At 34.8% G+C, this 17,094-nt stretch overlaps 1 protein-coding gene across 1 annotated transcript in view; it reads left to right on the top strand.

The window, feature by feature from the left end:
- The window catches only part of TM9SF3 (transmembrane 9 superfamily member 3), a 62,395-nt gene that overhangs the window by 23,640 nt on the left and 21,661 nt on the right, over positions 1-17,094 (top strand). Inside the window, exons 5-9 of the mRNA XM_081268859.1 lie at positions 107-184; positions 6,394-6,525; positions 7,798-7,964; positions 10,997-11,091; positions 13,929-14,059. Coding sequence (XP_081124985.1) covers positions 107-184; positions 6,394-6,525; positions 7,798-7,964; positions 10,997-11,091; positions 13,929-14,059 — 603 coding nt within the window. The remainder of the gene's footprint in view (positions 1-106; positions 185-6,393; positions 6,526-7,797; positions 7,965-10,996; positions 11,092-13,928; positions 14,060-17,094) is intronic.

Genomic DNA, 17,094 nt, shown 5'->3' with positions numbered 1-17,094 from the left:
TAATTAACTAAGTGTGTAAAATATTTCTAAATTTTGTTCAATTTGTTATCAGATTTTAATGTATTTAATTGGTCTTGGTTTTCAAATGAAAAAAAATTTTTTTCAGGTAAAATGGAAAAAGTCAGATGTAAAATTTGAAGATCGATTTGACAAATATCTTGATCCGTCCTTTTTTCAACATAGGGTAGGTAAATTTTAAGACATTGTATGTGTACACAAATCAATTTCACAAATATTGAGTGTTTACCCTATGTAGGGCACTGTGCTAAGGCTGTGATTACAAGATTTAGATAATGGTGATTTCAAATGTGTGCTTGGAGTAATAAGGGTGATAGGGAGTTTTAGAGGAACAATTGAAAGCTCTCTCTTGCTGGATGTGGTGGCACACGCCTGTAATCCCAGCTACTTGAGAGAGGCTGATCCACAAGTTCAAGGCCAGTCTGAGTAACTTAGACCTGTTTCAAAATAAAATAAAATTAACTTAGGATGTAGCTTAGTGATGGAGCACTTGCCTAGCATCCCGAATTAGACTTAACCCAGCCAGTGCTGTACAGTTGCAGGCTTCTGTACAACTTATGGTGTGGAGAAACAGCAGAATGAGTACATCCTCTTGGAAAGGATTGGATTGGAAAATGGAATGAGGCCAGGAGTTTTTTCTAGTGGAAACCCTTCCTCATAGAAAGAAATACCAAGAATGGGAAGAAATGCTTCCCCCATTCCTCATCCCCCACTAGCAGATAAAAGCCAGGTCTTGGTTCATAAGACCAGTGGCTGGCATTGATACTGGTTTTGTTCAGATAGTTTTGGTTCTTTATAACAAAAAGTAGACTTTATTTTGTGACTTCTTTCTTTAACAAGAATAGATATAAAAATATGACAAAGCATGAGGGGATATATATATTCTTAGAGTCTCTTCCTAACTTGCCTTTTCATTCTTTTCATCTAATCTTTTGGACTGGAATTTTGAAGTTTGTTAGTCACCTCTTTTTGAGATGGCCCATAAATTTTTGAGGTCTCAGATTTATATCGTCACTGCTAGGTTCCACCCTTAGACTACATTAGAATCTATCACTACTTCTTCCTCGGGGTCCTAGGACTTAAAAAAAAGAAAAAAGAAGAAAAAAAAAAGCTTTGGAGGGATTTAGACCTCACTGAGGGATTTGGCACACTGCCCCTGGAGCTACACTACTTCTTCCCCTTTCCACCATGTGTTCTGAGGTATAATGCTCAGGCAGTCCTAAACATGGGAGTCCAGTTACAGGTGTGGCCACAGAATACTTCACGGTTTAATAACATTTAAGAATATGAGAGCTGTTGACTAGCACTCCCTGCTGTAACTCATAAGTCTGCCTTGTTTCCCATTGGATATTAATGACTTGGGGAAAGATTGCCTTCTAGCATTTTTTTTTTTTTAACTGCAGAGCAGTATAGCTTGTTTATTTTTTCAACATATGTTAATCGAGCATCTGCTGTGTGCCACAAAATATCCTAGATAAATAGGACACTAAAAAATAAAAGCAAAGAGCTTACATTCTATTCTAGAAAATAAAAAGTAAGATGTATATTGTGGTTGTAGTCCACTGGGGGGCAAAAAAAAAAAAAAGAGGAGAGCTGCTGAGCAAGAGTGTCACAGGCAATTTTAATAATGCAATTTTAAATATGGCAGTCAGGGTAAACCTCTGAGAGAGACTTGTGATCAAAATCTTGAAGGAGTTGAAGGAAACAATGTAGATATCTGAAGGAAAGGTGTTCTAGGTATAGCAACACCATTGAAACACCTGTAAAAGTGGGAACATGCTTGTTGATTTGAAGAATAAGCAAGAAAATGAAATTAGGGCGATCATCCATGGATGATCTAGGAGTTTGAATTTTACTCTTAAAGGCAAAGGGTAGGGTAACATTGTAGTTTTCAGGGGAGTGACAAAAGAACTGAGCCCTTTGTCTTATTATCACCTTAGAGTTTAGGGAGAATGGGAGAATCTAAGGGCTTTGAGGGGAAAAATAAGAATGTATTGTGGAAGCCAAGGGAAGAAAGTATGTCATGGGGGACAGAGAGATTAATTCTAAGTTGTAGCTGATGGGTCATACAAGATACCTTTGTCAGCTTTCTTTCACTGTAACAAACTATTGGAGATTTTCAATTTATCAAAAGAAAAGATATATTTTGGCTCACCATTTCAGCATTTAGTCTATGGTCGGCTTTGTTGCTTGAACCCCATGGCAAAGCAGCACATCACAGTGGGGAGCATGTAGTGCAGCAAAATGCTCATTACCCCATGGCCCAGAATTGAGAGAGAGAGAGAAGAAGGAGCTCCAGTAACACTATTCCCTTTGAGGGTGTGCCCCCAGTGACCTAAGACCTCCCACGAGGCCATATCTCTCAGTTTCCACCATCTCCAATCCAAGCTAGGGACCAAGCCTTTAATTTACGCGGACCTTTACAGGATATTCCAGACCCAAACTTGATAGACCATTGGATTCATTTAGAGTTACTGGTGAACTTGAAAAGGAGTGGTTTTTGGTGTAGTGATGGGGCAAAATATGAACGGAACTATTCTAAAAGCAAAGGGGAGGAGATGAACTGAAATAGCAAATATAGTCTGTGTGCAGTTTACCTGTTACAGGGAGCAAAGAAATGGCACAGTAACCAGTAGAGAAGATGGAGCCAAGTTACCTCCCCCCAACCCCCGGTGCTGGAGATTAAACCCAGAATCTCATCCACGCTAAGCACTCTATTTCCCCATTTTTAAAATTTATTTTGAGGGAAGGTCTCACTAAGTTGCTGAGGCTGGGCTTGAATTTTTCCTGTCTCAAACTCTGGAGTAGCTGGAAGTATAGGCCTGTGCCAATGCCCTGTTTTATACACACACACACACACACACACACACACACACACACACACAGTTTGCCTGTAAGAGTTAAAACTACCCACAGACTATACTTCTTTTTAAGGTGGACACACAATAACTTTATTTTTTTATGTGGTGCTGAGGATCGAACCCCGTGCCTTGCACATGCTAGTGGCTTTACCACTGAGCCACAACACCAGCCCTAGATCTATATTTTAAGGAATAAGTGGAGAGAAGAATTACTACAATGTTTTCTAAAAGTTAGTGGGAGGTGATGGGATCTGCTGTGTAGGGCTTGTATAGAGTTTATGTCTAACTCATTGAGTAAAAGCACTGACATAGACGCTAGAGCCGAATCCGGCAGTGGCTCTGGTATCCCCATAACCTTAGTTAAATGACTTCGTTCTTGAGCTCCTTTTTTCTGAAGGTGTGGAGCAGGGATTATAATATCTTGCAAAATTGCTGGGCAGTTTCCCTTTAAATGTTTCTAAAACATTCATTTGGTGTTTGGCATGCAGCAGATGCAGTGTGAGGTTCATTGTTATTTCCAGCCAAATTTTCATCACAAATTTGTATGGCTTTAGGTTTAGCAACACTAGGGGGTGCTGGAGAGCAGTAGTAAGTAGGGTCAGTAACCTCTTTGTGATACCAGAATTTTTATTATTATTTTTATTTATTTATTTTTTTAGAGAGAGTGAGTTTTTTTTTTAATATTTATTTTTTATTTATTTATTTTTTTTGTGTACACAACACGCATGCCAGGCGAGCACGCTACCGCTTGAGCCACATCCCCAGCCCAATTTTTATTATTTTTAAGAAATTTTTCCCCTGGTATGAAAATTTAAAAATCAAACCATATTTCATAATTTTGGAAGAAATATTATAAATATCAAGTTATTGGTAGTACATTATAACAGGTATAAGTTTAAAGTTTATATCATAAGTTGTATATGTCTTAGATTAGAAAATAGCAGAAAATCTTGTTAGAAATTTTGATTTTTTTTTTTTTGTTTAATCCAAATTTGTGTGTGTGTGTGTGTGTGTGTGTGTGTGTGTGTGTGTGGTGCTGGGGATTGAACCCAGGGCCTTATGCATACTAGGCAAGTACTCTACCAACTGAGCTATATCCCCAGCCCTTAGATTTAAATTTTTTAAACTGATACATAAAAACATAAAATTATACATATTTATAGGTGCCATATTATATTTTATACATGTAAACATTGTGTAATATTTAAATTAGGTCAAACCTCTGTCCTCATTATCATTTCTTCATGGTGAAATCATTAAAAATTCTTTGTTCTAGTTTTTTGAAAGGTATATTATTGTTATCTTTAGTCACCACTCTGCCATGGCACATCAGTAACTGGGCATTCATTGCTCACTGTTTCCTCTTCCTTCTCTCCTCACCTTCTGGTGGCCACCATTCAACTCTCAACTTCTACAACATCAACCTTTTGACATTCCACATATGAATGAGGTCCTGTGATACTTGTTTGTCTGTGACTAGCTTATTCACTTAACCTAATGATCCCAGTTCCATCCAAATATATCTGTATAAAATTTGTTTTCTCTTGACCTTTTCTGGGTTATTAATTTCTTGTAAGTGGGAATAAAATCAAATCTTTGGAAAAGTCTGTCACAGACTGCTTTTATAAATCTTAAGCAACACATTTATAATAAATTTAAACTTTTAATATAGTCTTTTGGAGACACAATTTCAAAATATAATGGGATCATTGTTTCCTTTATGATTTTAGTAAGTACTCAGTAAGTAAGCTGTTGAATGAAGGAAGGAATGATCTTATGCAAAGGCAGAACAGTTGGCTGTCTCTTGCTTTTCAGGAAAAGCCATAGTGTGTCCTCTCCCTGAAACGTCAAGGTGGGTAACAGCCAGTACTGCCCTTCACCTTAGTGTACATCCTTAGCACATTAGCCAAAGTTAAAATTTTCCTAATCGTATAAGACAGTACATCTGTATGTTAAGTTTTCTCTGGATTTACCTGTAGAAATTTAGAGCAGGAGGATTTCTAAGGAATTTTGTAACATGGAAGATGGAAAGTTCTATAGATGAGAGGATACTGCTTGAGTTGGAATTTAAAGACTAGGTAGAATTTACAAAGGAAAATAGAAGCAGATCCCATGTGAGAAGAAATTAAGAAAAAAACAAAAGTGGAATTGAGTATGCTGTACTTGTGGGTCATTGAACAAGGGTGGGCCTATTTGAAGTCTAGGATATAATAGAAAGGTGACTATGGAATATGGGGTGGCCATATTACAGAGAATATAGAATATTAGGAAAATATTTTAGGTTTGGTATGGAAGAAAGAGAATATGATGCTCTTAAATTTTAGAATAGAGGAATGATATATGAACATGAAGTTTCAAAAAAGATTTGTTTGGTAACTTTTTATAGGATACATTGGAAAGAAGGAGATCAAAAAAGAAAAACCCAAAAGCATACCGCCAATCTTACAAAATACTTAAAATTATTACCTGTGAAAGATTGAGAAGAAAAAGCCAGAGATAGCTCTGAAATTTTCCAAGCAGTATATTAGCACCATTAGCAGAAGTTAAAAGAATCAGAAGTGATTCTATGTGAAGGAAGATTATGAGTTTAAGGTAATCTGAATCTGAAAGTTCAGCAAGACATTCAAGTGGAAATCATGGTGTTTAGCGAAAGTCTGAATCATGAGTGAGAATCAAGGCTGGAAACTTGGAGCAAGGCGGGGCAAGGGGTGTGTCAACAGCTTCACTGGAATGCTAGTTAAAGGTTCTGAAAGCCCAAGAAGTTATAGTACAGTACCCCAAACTGGAGCACTTGGAACCAAGTTCACACAGGGGTAGGAGAAGCAATGTGGAAGATGAAAGAGGAGATATGGGATGGGAAAGTGTCAGAGAGGTTAGAAGTGGTGGAGAGGTCAAGGAGAGTGGACAGAAAATTGACTGCTGAATCTGTTTAGAAGTTCATTTAAGAAGGTGACCTGAGTCCATGACAGCAAAGTGTGATAATGGACTTTTGTGTTTTAAGGTGCTTTTCAGGTTGTTGCTCAGTTGTGGGGAAGAGAAGAGAGCTAACATTTGTTGAGTACCTACTTTGCCAGACTTGGTGCCATTATTTTTAACATATGTTATTAAACCTTACAAATCAGTCAAGAAATAAGTGTTATTTCCTCCATTTTTTTTTTCAGATAAGAAAACTGAGGCCACATAGCCAGAAATTGGCAGAACTTGGGTTAAAACCTAGGCCTATTTGACAGGAAAGCCCATGTTCTTTCTGTGCAATGCTGAATATGCCATGTGGCCAAATTGCCCTTTATTGGTACAATAAAATTGTGAAAATCTGTATAGATGATAGCATGTTTTCAATGTATGGAAGCTTACTTTAAAGAAAGCCAATCCCTTGGCATAGTAAATACTCAGCCCCTATGTGTTTGTTTGGCTTTTTATGTAAGAGATTTTATGACTTTTTTGTTAACATCTTGAAACTTGTGGATCTTGTGTCTCTCTCATGTTGGTGACATTTTGTCTTCTGTTATTTTAGATTCATTGGTTTTCAATCTTCAACTCCTTCATGATGGTGATCTTCTTGGTAGGCTTAGTTTCAATGATTTTAATGAGAACGTTAAGAAAAGATTATGCCCGATACAGTAAAGAAGAAGAAATGGATGACATGGTAAGCAAACAGTTTACATTATATTTATAAAACCCATTTATCTCAGTGTTATTTTGAATTTTGAAATGGTCACAGTTTCTTACCTGAAGTTCTGAAGCCAGAGGAGTTTTCAAAATTCAGACTTTTTAGGTTTTAGAGAAGTGTAAAATTCCAAGTGGGATTCAGGACTATGCCCAATAATCAAATAACTGAATGTTTTTTCCACAAAACAGATAAGTGTAAGTGAGATAAATAAGCAGTATAAATAAATAACCTCTTGTTTGATGTCACAAAATTAGGACATATCAGACTAAGTAAATAAATTTTAGTTTCGAGAGCATTTGATTTCAGAAGTGCACTGGGAAGTTGTAGACCTGTATTATCTCTCTCTAATACTGTTAAATATTGCATAAAATTCAGGTAATGGATGGAAATATTATATTTGATTTCGTGGGTTAACTTAGTGGGTTCATATTTGTTTTCTATATGCTTTTAGTAAATTGTAGAACAAAAACTGTATTCCATAGAATATTAATGGCTATTCTACATAGGTACACCTTATCTTTGAATAAATTTGGGAACCAGTTTAAAAATTTAAATTTTAATATGCCCAGCTACATTGTGAAGTGTCAGAGGTTAGATAAAATATTTGGTCCTTTCTCAAAACATTATCTTCACCCCAAAACCTATTACCTTGAGGGATTGCCATTCCTTAAGAAACATTTATTTTAGAAATTATTTAAGAAAAACACTTGCTTACTCAGGATGAAAAGTAAAATTCAATTCTTTTTAAAAACTGTTATAAACATTTAAATAAACATACCCACATCTGACATTTTCCCCATAATTCTTACAGAATTCTACAGTTCTTAGATTGTAGGCTATAAAGGATGTTTCTTCATTTTTACAACAAGCTCTATTCAAATGAACATTCTCTTTTGTTGTCTATCCTGGTTACTTATGAGCCAGTCATGAAAGTAAGGGTGTAAAAGTAACAGTAAGAGAGTCAGTTCCCTGTTCTCCCAATTTCTTTTTGCATTTCTTTTTGCTCCCTCTTTCTTTTACTGTTGAGATTCTCTGAACACAATCAGGCGTTTCCTTCCTGAATCTTTTCACTTCTACATTATAAGTGACTGTTTTAAATTTGAAATGTTCTCAGTGTTTTGAACCCCTTTAAAAAGCTGTAAGTTTGGAGGGAGGGAACTTAATAACTATTTTTTTTAACCTGTCTACCATGTTTTAATTTGATTCTGAATTGTTTTGTTCTTTCTGTACATATGTATTTGTACATAGGATAGAGACCTAGGAGATGAATATGGATGGAAGCAGGTGCATGGAGATGTATTTAGACCATCAAGTCACCCGCTAATATTTTCCTCTCTCATTGGTTCTGGATGTCAGATATTTGCTGTATCTCTCATTGTTATTATTGTTGCAATGATAGAAGATTTATATACAGAGTAAGTGCTTATACTTTTATTACTTTTTTGTTCTTTGAATAATTTTGATAATTGAAAGCTTTTAAGGCAATCATAAATATTTGCTTATTTCCCTTATCTTAGAATTTAATATAAATGTCATTATTACAGACAAATAAGCTATGAGTACCTTCCTCTGCTCGTACTAAAATATGCTAACATTACTGAACAGTTTGGATGGTTACAAAGGTTACATTTCATTAGAAATGAGCAGAGGTTACTTTCATTCTAGAGTTGCTTAACAAAGTGAACAGGCTTTTTTTTTTATGTTGAAGATTCAATTATCTTCATGAAGAAATGTCAGTATTTCATAGTTACTAAGTTATTACTTCACATTTTCCTCCAAAACTGGGAGCCTCTTTTAAGAAGAAAAGAAAGCATTGGAAATAATGGCAAAAAGAGTGACAAAAAATATCACCTGGGTTAGAAAGATAATTTGATAACTTTTTAAAAAAATTCTTAGGCCAGTATCCTCTCTTTACATGATTTTTGGCACATTTTTTTCTTTTGCCAACAAAGACGGTTTGCAAGAAATTTTTGATTTGAGGTCTTTGAATTGTTTAAAAAGTTGTATACATTCACATAGATCTGAAGTCCCTGTTTAGGGTTTAATATATTTTTAGATGAACTGAATCCTAAATATTAGAAAAGCATTTCGAATCTGCCAAGAAGACACAATTTACATTAAATACTGACTTTAAGTTCATTACTTTTGAATTGACATTGACTGTACTATCACAGTTTTATGAACCACTAGAGAGTAACCTTTCCTAGAATTTAAGTTTTTGCTTTGTTAATCTGTTTTTGGTTTGCTTTTCAAAATGTTAGTGTTACAATTTAGCAACTTACTTTTTAATGCAGAAGCTCTTCTATATTCACTAAATTTCATTTCATAAAGACCTTTAATCTCAAATAGATGGTAGTAGCAGGCAAGTCATGGATTTTTTTTTTTTTACTGTCATTAAAATAAATGTTTGTTCTATGTTGTGTTTATTTGAAGCAAATATAATTAATTCCAAGCACTAAGTCAGTAAATAATACTGTGATATAAAAGAGTCTACTAGTATTGAGGTTCCGTGTTTTGTGCTTTATGCATATTAGCACCTTTAATCTTCACATCAACTTTGTAAAGTATTTACATACTATAGACAAAGTAAAGCTCAGAGAGGTAAAATAATTTGACTGATATCATACAGCTACTACTGAAGGGTATTAATAAGCTGGGATTTGAAGTTAGGCAATCTTACTTCAGAATTCTTAAGTTGCCTTGTTACAGAAATGAAAATAGCTATAATAATAAATTGAAGTGGTGAGAAAATAAAAAATGTACATGTAAAATTGGGATGAATCACTCCAGAGAAGGAATGATCCTAAAGAATAAAGAGTAGCTAATGTGACACATGAAATTTATTTTGTCTTGGGATCACCATAAGAATCAGAGAGGAAAATGTATTTTGCAGGTGTGGGTAGAGGATCTGTATCACCATGGATACCTGTTAATGTGTGGTATTAATTCTTGAGAAGTCATAGTGTTTGAAAAGTATTGGTGAGCCTGGTAATGCCACTGCTGCTGCTACTCTGAAACTTTCCGGAGAGAGTGGTAGGGTAGGGGCAAGTGTAGGCAAAGCTGCACCAGAATGGTTCCCCTTTATAGTCATGGGATTGGAGGCTCCCCCAGCAGATTTTTCAATGTAGATGAAAATGTTTTATTTTGGGGGGTGAGGATGAAATGCCCATAGAATAGTTATGAACAACGAAGTGGAGAGTATGTCTGCTTTTTAAAACTTTGACAGATGTCATGTTTTTCATTTAGTAGAAATGTCTTTGGGGACTGTAACTTTAAATACTTTGGTAGTCATTTTGTACTCCTTTCTGCTGGTATTAGGAACTTCTGACGGGTATTGGACTGGTCTTACACTGAAAGTAGCCTTGCTGTTTTCAGCATTGTTAGGTCTTTGTCTGCCTTAACACACACATTTATAACAGAGAATGGGTCAAAGTCATTAGCAGTGGTCCGGAAGGAGTAAATTAGTGCTTGCAGTGTTTAATTGGGTACTTGAAATAACAAATTTGGCTTTTGAAACTGATTAACTTTGAGACTCATGATCTTTTAAATTTGAAAGTGACAAATCTTTATAATATACTTACATTTAGCTGTGTACTGGTGAGAATGAAATATTGCCATGTTTCCACTGTTAACTCATGTACTTTAGGAAGGTGAGCATAGGTGTTTGAGTAGTGGAGTGCTACATATTGCAAGGCTCAGGCATTGAAATATGTGATGGGTTAATAAGTCCATGTCTATATTATGGAAAATGATATACTGCTATTTATCATTGTAATAGTTCTCTTTGCATCTAGCCTTTTAAAAATGTTTTTTTCCCTCAGTTTGCTGAACAGAAAGATTGGTCTGAACTTCCTAGATATCATTATTGGAAGGGGAGGTTAGAGATTGTTAATCTGAGTTAATGTTGACATGTGGACCTATACATTTTTTAAAATCATCTTTAACAGCACAAGGGAAAGTAGATCAAGAAAGTTCAGTGTTACACCACTTAAAGTCATAGTGCTTAATATAAATTGTCCTACTTCCATTTTATTTCTGCTAGCAGGCAAGAATCTTAAGCAGTTGATTCAGGTTATCAAAGGAATGTTCTAGTCATTTTTTTTTTTTAAACAGATGAATATCCTGTTCCATATGATGGGATTGGTTTACAGGGTTGCAAAACAGTTTTGGTGCCAGCCTACTATTTTTGCCAGAAAAATGTGAAATATTTATTGAGAGTTGATTATGAGATTTAACTGCAGACCAGAAAAAAAAATAGTACTAGCCTGATACACTTTTAACTAGAAATTCATTCACTAGAGATAATCTTTTGAGGCTTTTTGCAGTCCAGGGTGTGATATTTTGTGTTTCTGTCAAAATTTATCTTTGAAATTAAGTTAATGCTAATAGGATGATAATATGATATTTTCTTTAAATTTTAAGTTTTACATGTTTTTACTCTTTTTAGGAGGGGATCAATGCTCAGTACAGCCATATTTGTCTATGCTGCTACATCTCCAGTAAATGGGTATTTTGGAGGAAGTCTGTATGCTAGACAAGGAGGTAACTTATGAGTTAATACTGTGTATTTTAAATTATAGACATTATTATTTTGCCATGGGTTATTTGGAATTTAAAGTAGGTAGTACAGCTATTGTGAAATCCTCTGTTATTTCATTTCACATAAACTCCAATAAACTTATTATGTGCTCTATCCTGTTTTATGGAATCCTTATATTTTATTTCTTCAATTATGAATAATTAATAGATTATTTCCATTGTGAAATTAGCCCTGTAGGAGTGTGCATTTAAGTTGTTGAAATTATTGCATTGTGATACCAACTTCCTAGATGTGCCCCATATAGGGACCCCATGAGGCTATAACTGTATAGTGAATATGAAGACCTGTTTAATGGCTTGTGGGTAAACCTTCTGGACAGAGAAAAGAGAGATGTTTGTTTCTGTTGTCTTAATATTTATCAAAGGACTGTTATTTCTGTTATTCTGTGAAACAATCTCTTGTTGAGAGCACTTCATCCTTGGTATCCCCTTGGTTTCCTAATGTGACTGGAAATGATGGGAATAATACATAGATAACATTATGGTTACTGCTCCTTGATTTATCCCCCTCCTGCAATGGAATTTGGGGGTCTTTGAGTTCTTTTATTTTCCTATAAATAGTCTGGGGTTCAAAAAGTGCTGAAAATAGTAGATTTGTATATTTTGGTTTATGAATGAAGGGTTGTTAAAAGATCTTAAAATTATAGCCCCAAGGATGGAGACTTTCTAATGTGATTTTCCACAACCTGTCCTAAGCATTAAGGGATCCTGCCTTCCTTCAGGAGATGAGAGAGAGTTATAGGTTATAAGAAATCAGAGTATGTGATCATTTAAAATTTCCTCAAGATATTCTGGTTTACCTTTGTTTTTTTTTTCAATAGGTCCTACTAGACTATTCTCAGTATAGATACTACTTTTATGTAGATAATTCTTGGGATTGTCTGTGGGAGTAGCATTATGCATTCCTGATTATTCTAGTTAGATGTTTAGCTTCTAAATTCTATTTCCAGTTTTAGGAAACAAAATCCTATCATATAGGACTAAATCCTTAAAGAAATAAGGACATCTAAGATAATGTCTAAGATACATCCACTTCTACTTTGAGTTGACTTGTAAGTTAGTTAGACTAAAAATTTTATAGTTTATGGACTCCCCAAGAAAAGTCTCCATAGCAGAAACAAATTTATGTAAAACAGGAAATTTATTCCTACTTGGACAAAATTTGTTTTAATCTGATTGCAAAGTTAAGAGCATTCAGCCACACTTTTCTTTACTATACTTGATTTTGAAAGCTGACAGCATTCAAGTTCAAGTCTAGGATTATCAGGTTTTAGAAAGTATCATCTGAAGTTTTATTTTGATTAATAGAGACCTTAGAAATTAAGAATTTCTAAGCTCAGGATATTCAAATCCTGTAGTTCGGTATAGTGGGACTCAAGATACCTTGAGTTCACCGTCCCCAATAATGCTCTAGACCCAATGTGAAGCCAGGGATAACCTGGAACTTGATTAGAGTCTCCATGGGTGTGGGGAGCAGTAGAAAGTACAGCATAGATAACTGGGCTACTGGTTGTACCCATTGGAATGTACATGGAATTCTTTCTATTAGAAGGAAAGGGAGAAATAGAGTTGGATAAGGAGCTTTATTGATACAGGTCTGAATCTGAGAAGATATGAAAAGTGCAGGAAAGGAAAGTGCTAGGAAGGAGTTGGAATTAAATAGAAGAAATATTTTAGTTGCCACCCTTTTTGTGGTAATGTTGAAGTGCTCAATATTATTGGGAAGAAGGGGTTCTTGAAAAAGAAATGAAATAGAGGAGAAGGTTCCAAATCAAGGAGTTTTTCTGGAGGAATGTTAAAACTTGGGGGTGGTAATTCTGTGAGATGAATGTTTAAAAAGGGTTTTATAGAGAGAAAAACAAAAGTTAGGCTATTAGTTGTTTCTCCTGTGGCATTTTCTGTTTGGGGCCCTATTGCTTATGATTGTGGGTTTGAATTTTCATAATGATGTGGTGTTAGATCTTTACATTCTGTCCCTAAGTTGTATGAAGATGTTTTCCATTGGCAGTACACTTGTTTGTTCACTCTGCCGTATTAGAAAGACAGCTAGCTCCCTGTGTTGTTTTCCTTGTTGATATGAACATGATTTAAAGTTTGTTTGTTTTTCCCCCCTGGGTACTGGGGATTGAACTTGGGGGCACTCAGCCACTGAGCAACATCCCCAGCCCTATTTGTATTTTATTTAGAGGCAGGGTCTCACTGAATTGCTTAGCACCTCACTGTTGCTGAGGCTGGCTTTGAACTCATAATCCTCCTGTCTAAGCCTCCTGAGCTGCTGGGATTACAAGTGTACACCACCACACCTGGCTGATTTAAAGTTTTTGATTATAGTTAAATATTTCTTCCCTTGTTTACTTGAATAATATGTGCTGTGTGAATTTTGGCAGTACACGGAGGCACAAAAATAGTGAAACTTTTGGTGTGTAACTCCCTTTTCAAATGAAAACTTATGCGAAACTCCATTGTGCAAAACTGAAAATTAAAGTGTGATTGAAGCAGAGCCAGGGGACCTGGGGTTTTCCTTTGTCATGGACCTCATGGGCAAGTTGAAAGCTCCATAGCTCTAATAGATTAAAAACTCCTATCTAGGCCAATTTATAACCCAGAGAGATGGAGTGACTTACCAAAGTTCATAGCATTTCATTGGCACAATTAGAACAAAATAGGGTTTTTTGTTTTTGTTTCTTAAGTAAATAACTTGGTTCTAAATAGTTACATTTTAACATTAATATGCTTTTGTCTGTCTAGCTCTAATTTTTATAGTTTCCTTTCTCTTTTAGGAAGGAGATGGATAAAACAGATGTTCATTGGGGCATTCCTTATCCCAGCTATGGTGTGTGGCACAGCCTTCTTCATCAATTTTATAGCCATTTATTACCATGCTTCAAGAGCCATTCCTTTTGGAACAATGGTAAGTTGCTTCAGTCTTACTTTTTAAACTGCTAATATGAGGTCTGCTGTCTTTTCAGAGTATCTTATCTTTTCTTGGATGTTTTGATAGTTTGAGCCAGTCCCTATTCAGTCCTGAAAAGCTGAGTGAACAGAAAACTATTGTTGTTGATCTCTGTAAAGTTTTAATTAAGTTTAAGCCTATAGTTGCCCCTGCCCCCTTTTCTTGATTCTGTAAGCCAGTGAAGTGAAAAGTTTAACACAAGAGAGCACTATAGCTTTTTACCAGGTATGGGAGAAATTGGTGAATATGCTTTCAAGAAAAAAATGACATACCAAAAAACTTGAATATTTAAGGTTAATAGGAGAGTACAGTGGTAGAAAATAAAGCTTCTACCTAACATATTTTGTATTAACATGCTATTTTTAGAACTCCGTTAAGCATTTATACTGATAATATATTGCTATAGATATTAAAATTCTTTTACATATCTTAGTTGTAATCACAGACTTTGAAATATTTTAAATCATTTAAAACCAGAACACAGATATAATGGTACTTTATATGATTAACCCAGTCTCCTAACCACCCTGTTGGTTTTTATTAGAAACAGAATTTTAGACCTGGGTTAGATTTCAGTCTTAACATATACTTGGGCATAAGTATACAAATGTATGAAGTCATATAAACATGTGTATAAGAGCTCAATGATTTGAGCAAGGTCATACAAGTAGTTTATGGTAGAATTACAACTAGCATCCACATCTCTGTTTTATCTTGTTGAGGTTTTTTTCCCTGTTGTATGGGAATTATCAAATGGTTTCACAGAAATTCCCGATGACTTTAGTTGTTTACAATCCATGTTTTTCAAAGACACATTGAATTATGAAATTTTTACTAAATTTTTACTAAATATTTAATACATTTTAGTCAAAGGTTAGGAATATTTTAAAACTTGCTTTAAAATTGAATATTTTATTTTTAAGCCAAAGAAAGTGATACTGGTTAGAAAAGGATAAAGTAGTTAATTGCATGTAGATTAAAAGAATTTGCTTCCATAGTAGTTCCAGGGTATCAGAAAGTACATGTGAAGAGTCAAGTTACTTCTAAAAGATGTTCATATTTTTTGCTTGCTGAATAAATTATTTTCATAGTGCTTTAAAAATTAGGAGTCTGATTTTGTTATAATGTTTCTCAAAAGTTTTTTTGAATTTAATAAAAATTAATTTTAATGTTGCTTTGTCTCACTAAAATATTATAAATTTAACTGCTTTGTAATGGAGTTTGTTTTTTTAAAATAGTTTTTTAGTTATAGATGGGCATAAGATCTTTATTTTTTAGGGATAGGGCTATAGATTTATTTATGAGGGTCAAACCCAGTACCTCACATGTGCTAGGCACTTGCTCTACCACTGAGCTACAACCCCAGCCCCTGCAGTGGTATTTTGAATGATGAGATGTGTAAACCCTTTACTGAAGTTGTAGTGTTCTGGCAGAGGTGCTTGAAATTAGATTGATTCTAAGAACATAAAACCCTTTGTGAATTTGTACAATAGTGATATAGGTGTAACACCCAGAGGTTCTGGTCCTATTAGTTACTTGGGAATGGATTTGCCTGGATATTCTGAAGAAAGATTTTGGGCATGAAATCTTTCGTGAGCTCTAAAATTCAGATCCTGAATTTGATGTTTTGTAGACTTTCAAAGGTCAAAGAAATAAGTTGTAGAGTTTTAAAACTCAGAAGCAAGGTAGCATGGGAATGAATCACTTTTATGCTCTTAACATTATTCACCTGAACATGCATTCATAAATTGACTTACTGTATGCTTTTGTCTCTCAGTAGAAAAATTGATAAAGGAGAGCTACAGGTGTTGTGGGTGAGCCATGCTGTATTGACATCTTATGGCTTTTTTCAGCATGAGAGGGGAATATTGACCTTAATCAGAAATAAGCCATAGACTTTAGAAACCAGATTGCACAGAAATTTAGGGAAATGCTTTCTCATAACCTAAGACTTGAGCAATAGTGGGAAAATGACATGAGAATTGGATATCAAAATGAAGTGCATGATATGAAATGAGAAATAACCACAGTGAGGAAAAAATGGAGACCAAGATTAAGAACTAAGTATTACTTTTTGATGCAGACTTCAGAGTGCTGTCTCTCAGAGGTGGTCAGAAGAGTATAGCATATCCAAACATAAAAGAATAATGAAGCTTTATCAAAGTAATGTTAGAAAAACTCCTTTACTTGAGCTGAACTGTTGACAGATGCTAAGGCAAATGAGGATTTTGTGAAGATATTTTCACAGCAAAGCCTCCTTAATGGGATCAGTCACAATATCAGCATCAGTATTGTGTAAAAGTTCCAGTTGCTTCATACCAGTGCCAAGACTTGATTTTAACCATTCTAGTAAGTGTGTAGTGGTATCTCGTGGGTTTCATTCCTAGTGACTAATCAGTCATGTTGAAGATATTCTTGTTTGCTTATTTGCCATTTATATATCTTCTCTGATGTCCAAATTTTTTGCTTTTTTTTAAAAAATAGGTTGCTTGGGCTGGTGCTGTAGCTTAGTGGTAGAGCTCATGTCTTGTACGTGTGAGGAACTGGGTTCGATCCTCAGCACCACATAACAATAAATAAATAAAGATTTTGTGTCCATCAACAACTAAAAGAATATTTTTAAAAAATAGGTTACTCATCTTAGTGGAGTTTTTTAATATATTGTAGACACAGTCCTTTGTCTTACATAGTTTTACCTCTTAAATTAGGTCCATGATCCATTTTTGGCTAATTTAGTATGCAGTATGAATTAAAGGTCGAGGGATTTTGTTCTGTTTTATTTTGCATATGGCTGTTTACTTGTTCAAGCTGCACTTATGGAAAAATTATCCTTTTTCTATTGAGTTGCTTTAGCATCTTTATTGATAACCAGTTTATATATGCAGATATATAAATTGTATGTACATATGTATAAATTGGTTTTGGGGTTTTCTGTTTTATTAATCAGATTGTCTCTTTTTATACCACTGTCATACTCTCTTGATTTTTTTTTT

The sequence above is a fragment of the Spermophilus citellus genome, assembly GCF_964194105.1.
Source record: "Spermophilus citellus genome assembly, chromosome: 15".
In the NCBI taxonomy this organism is placed as follows: Eukaryota; Metazoa; Chordata; class Mammalia; order Rodentia; family Sciuridae; genus Spermophilus; species Spermophilus citellus.
This window is presented reverse-complemented; position numbering and strand designations above follow the sequence as displayed.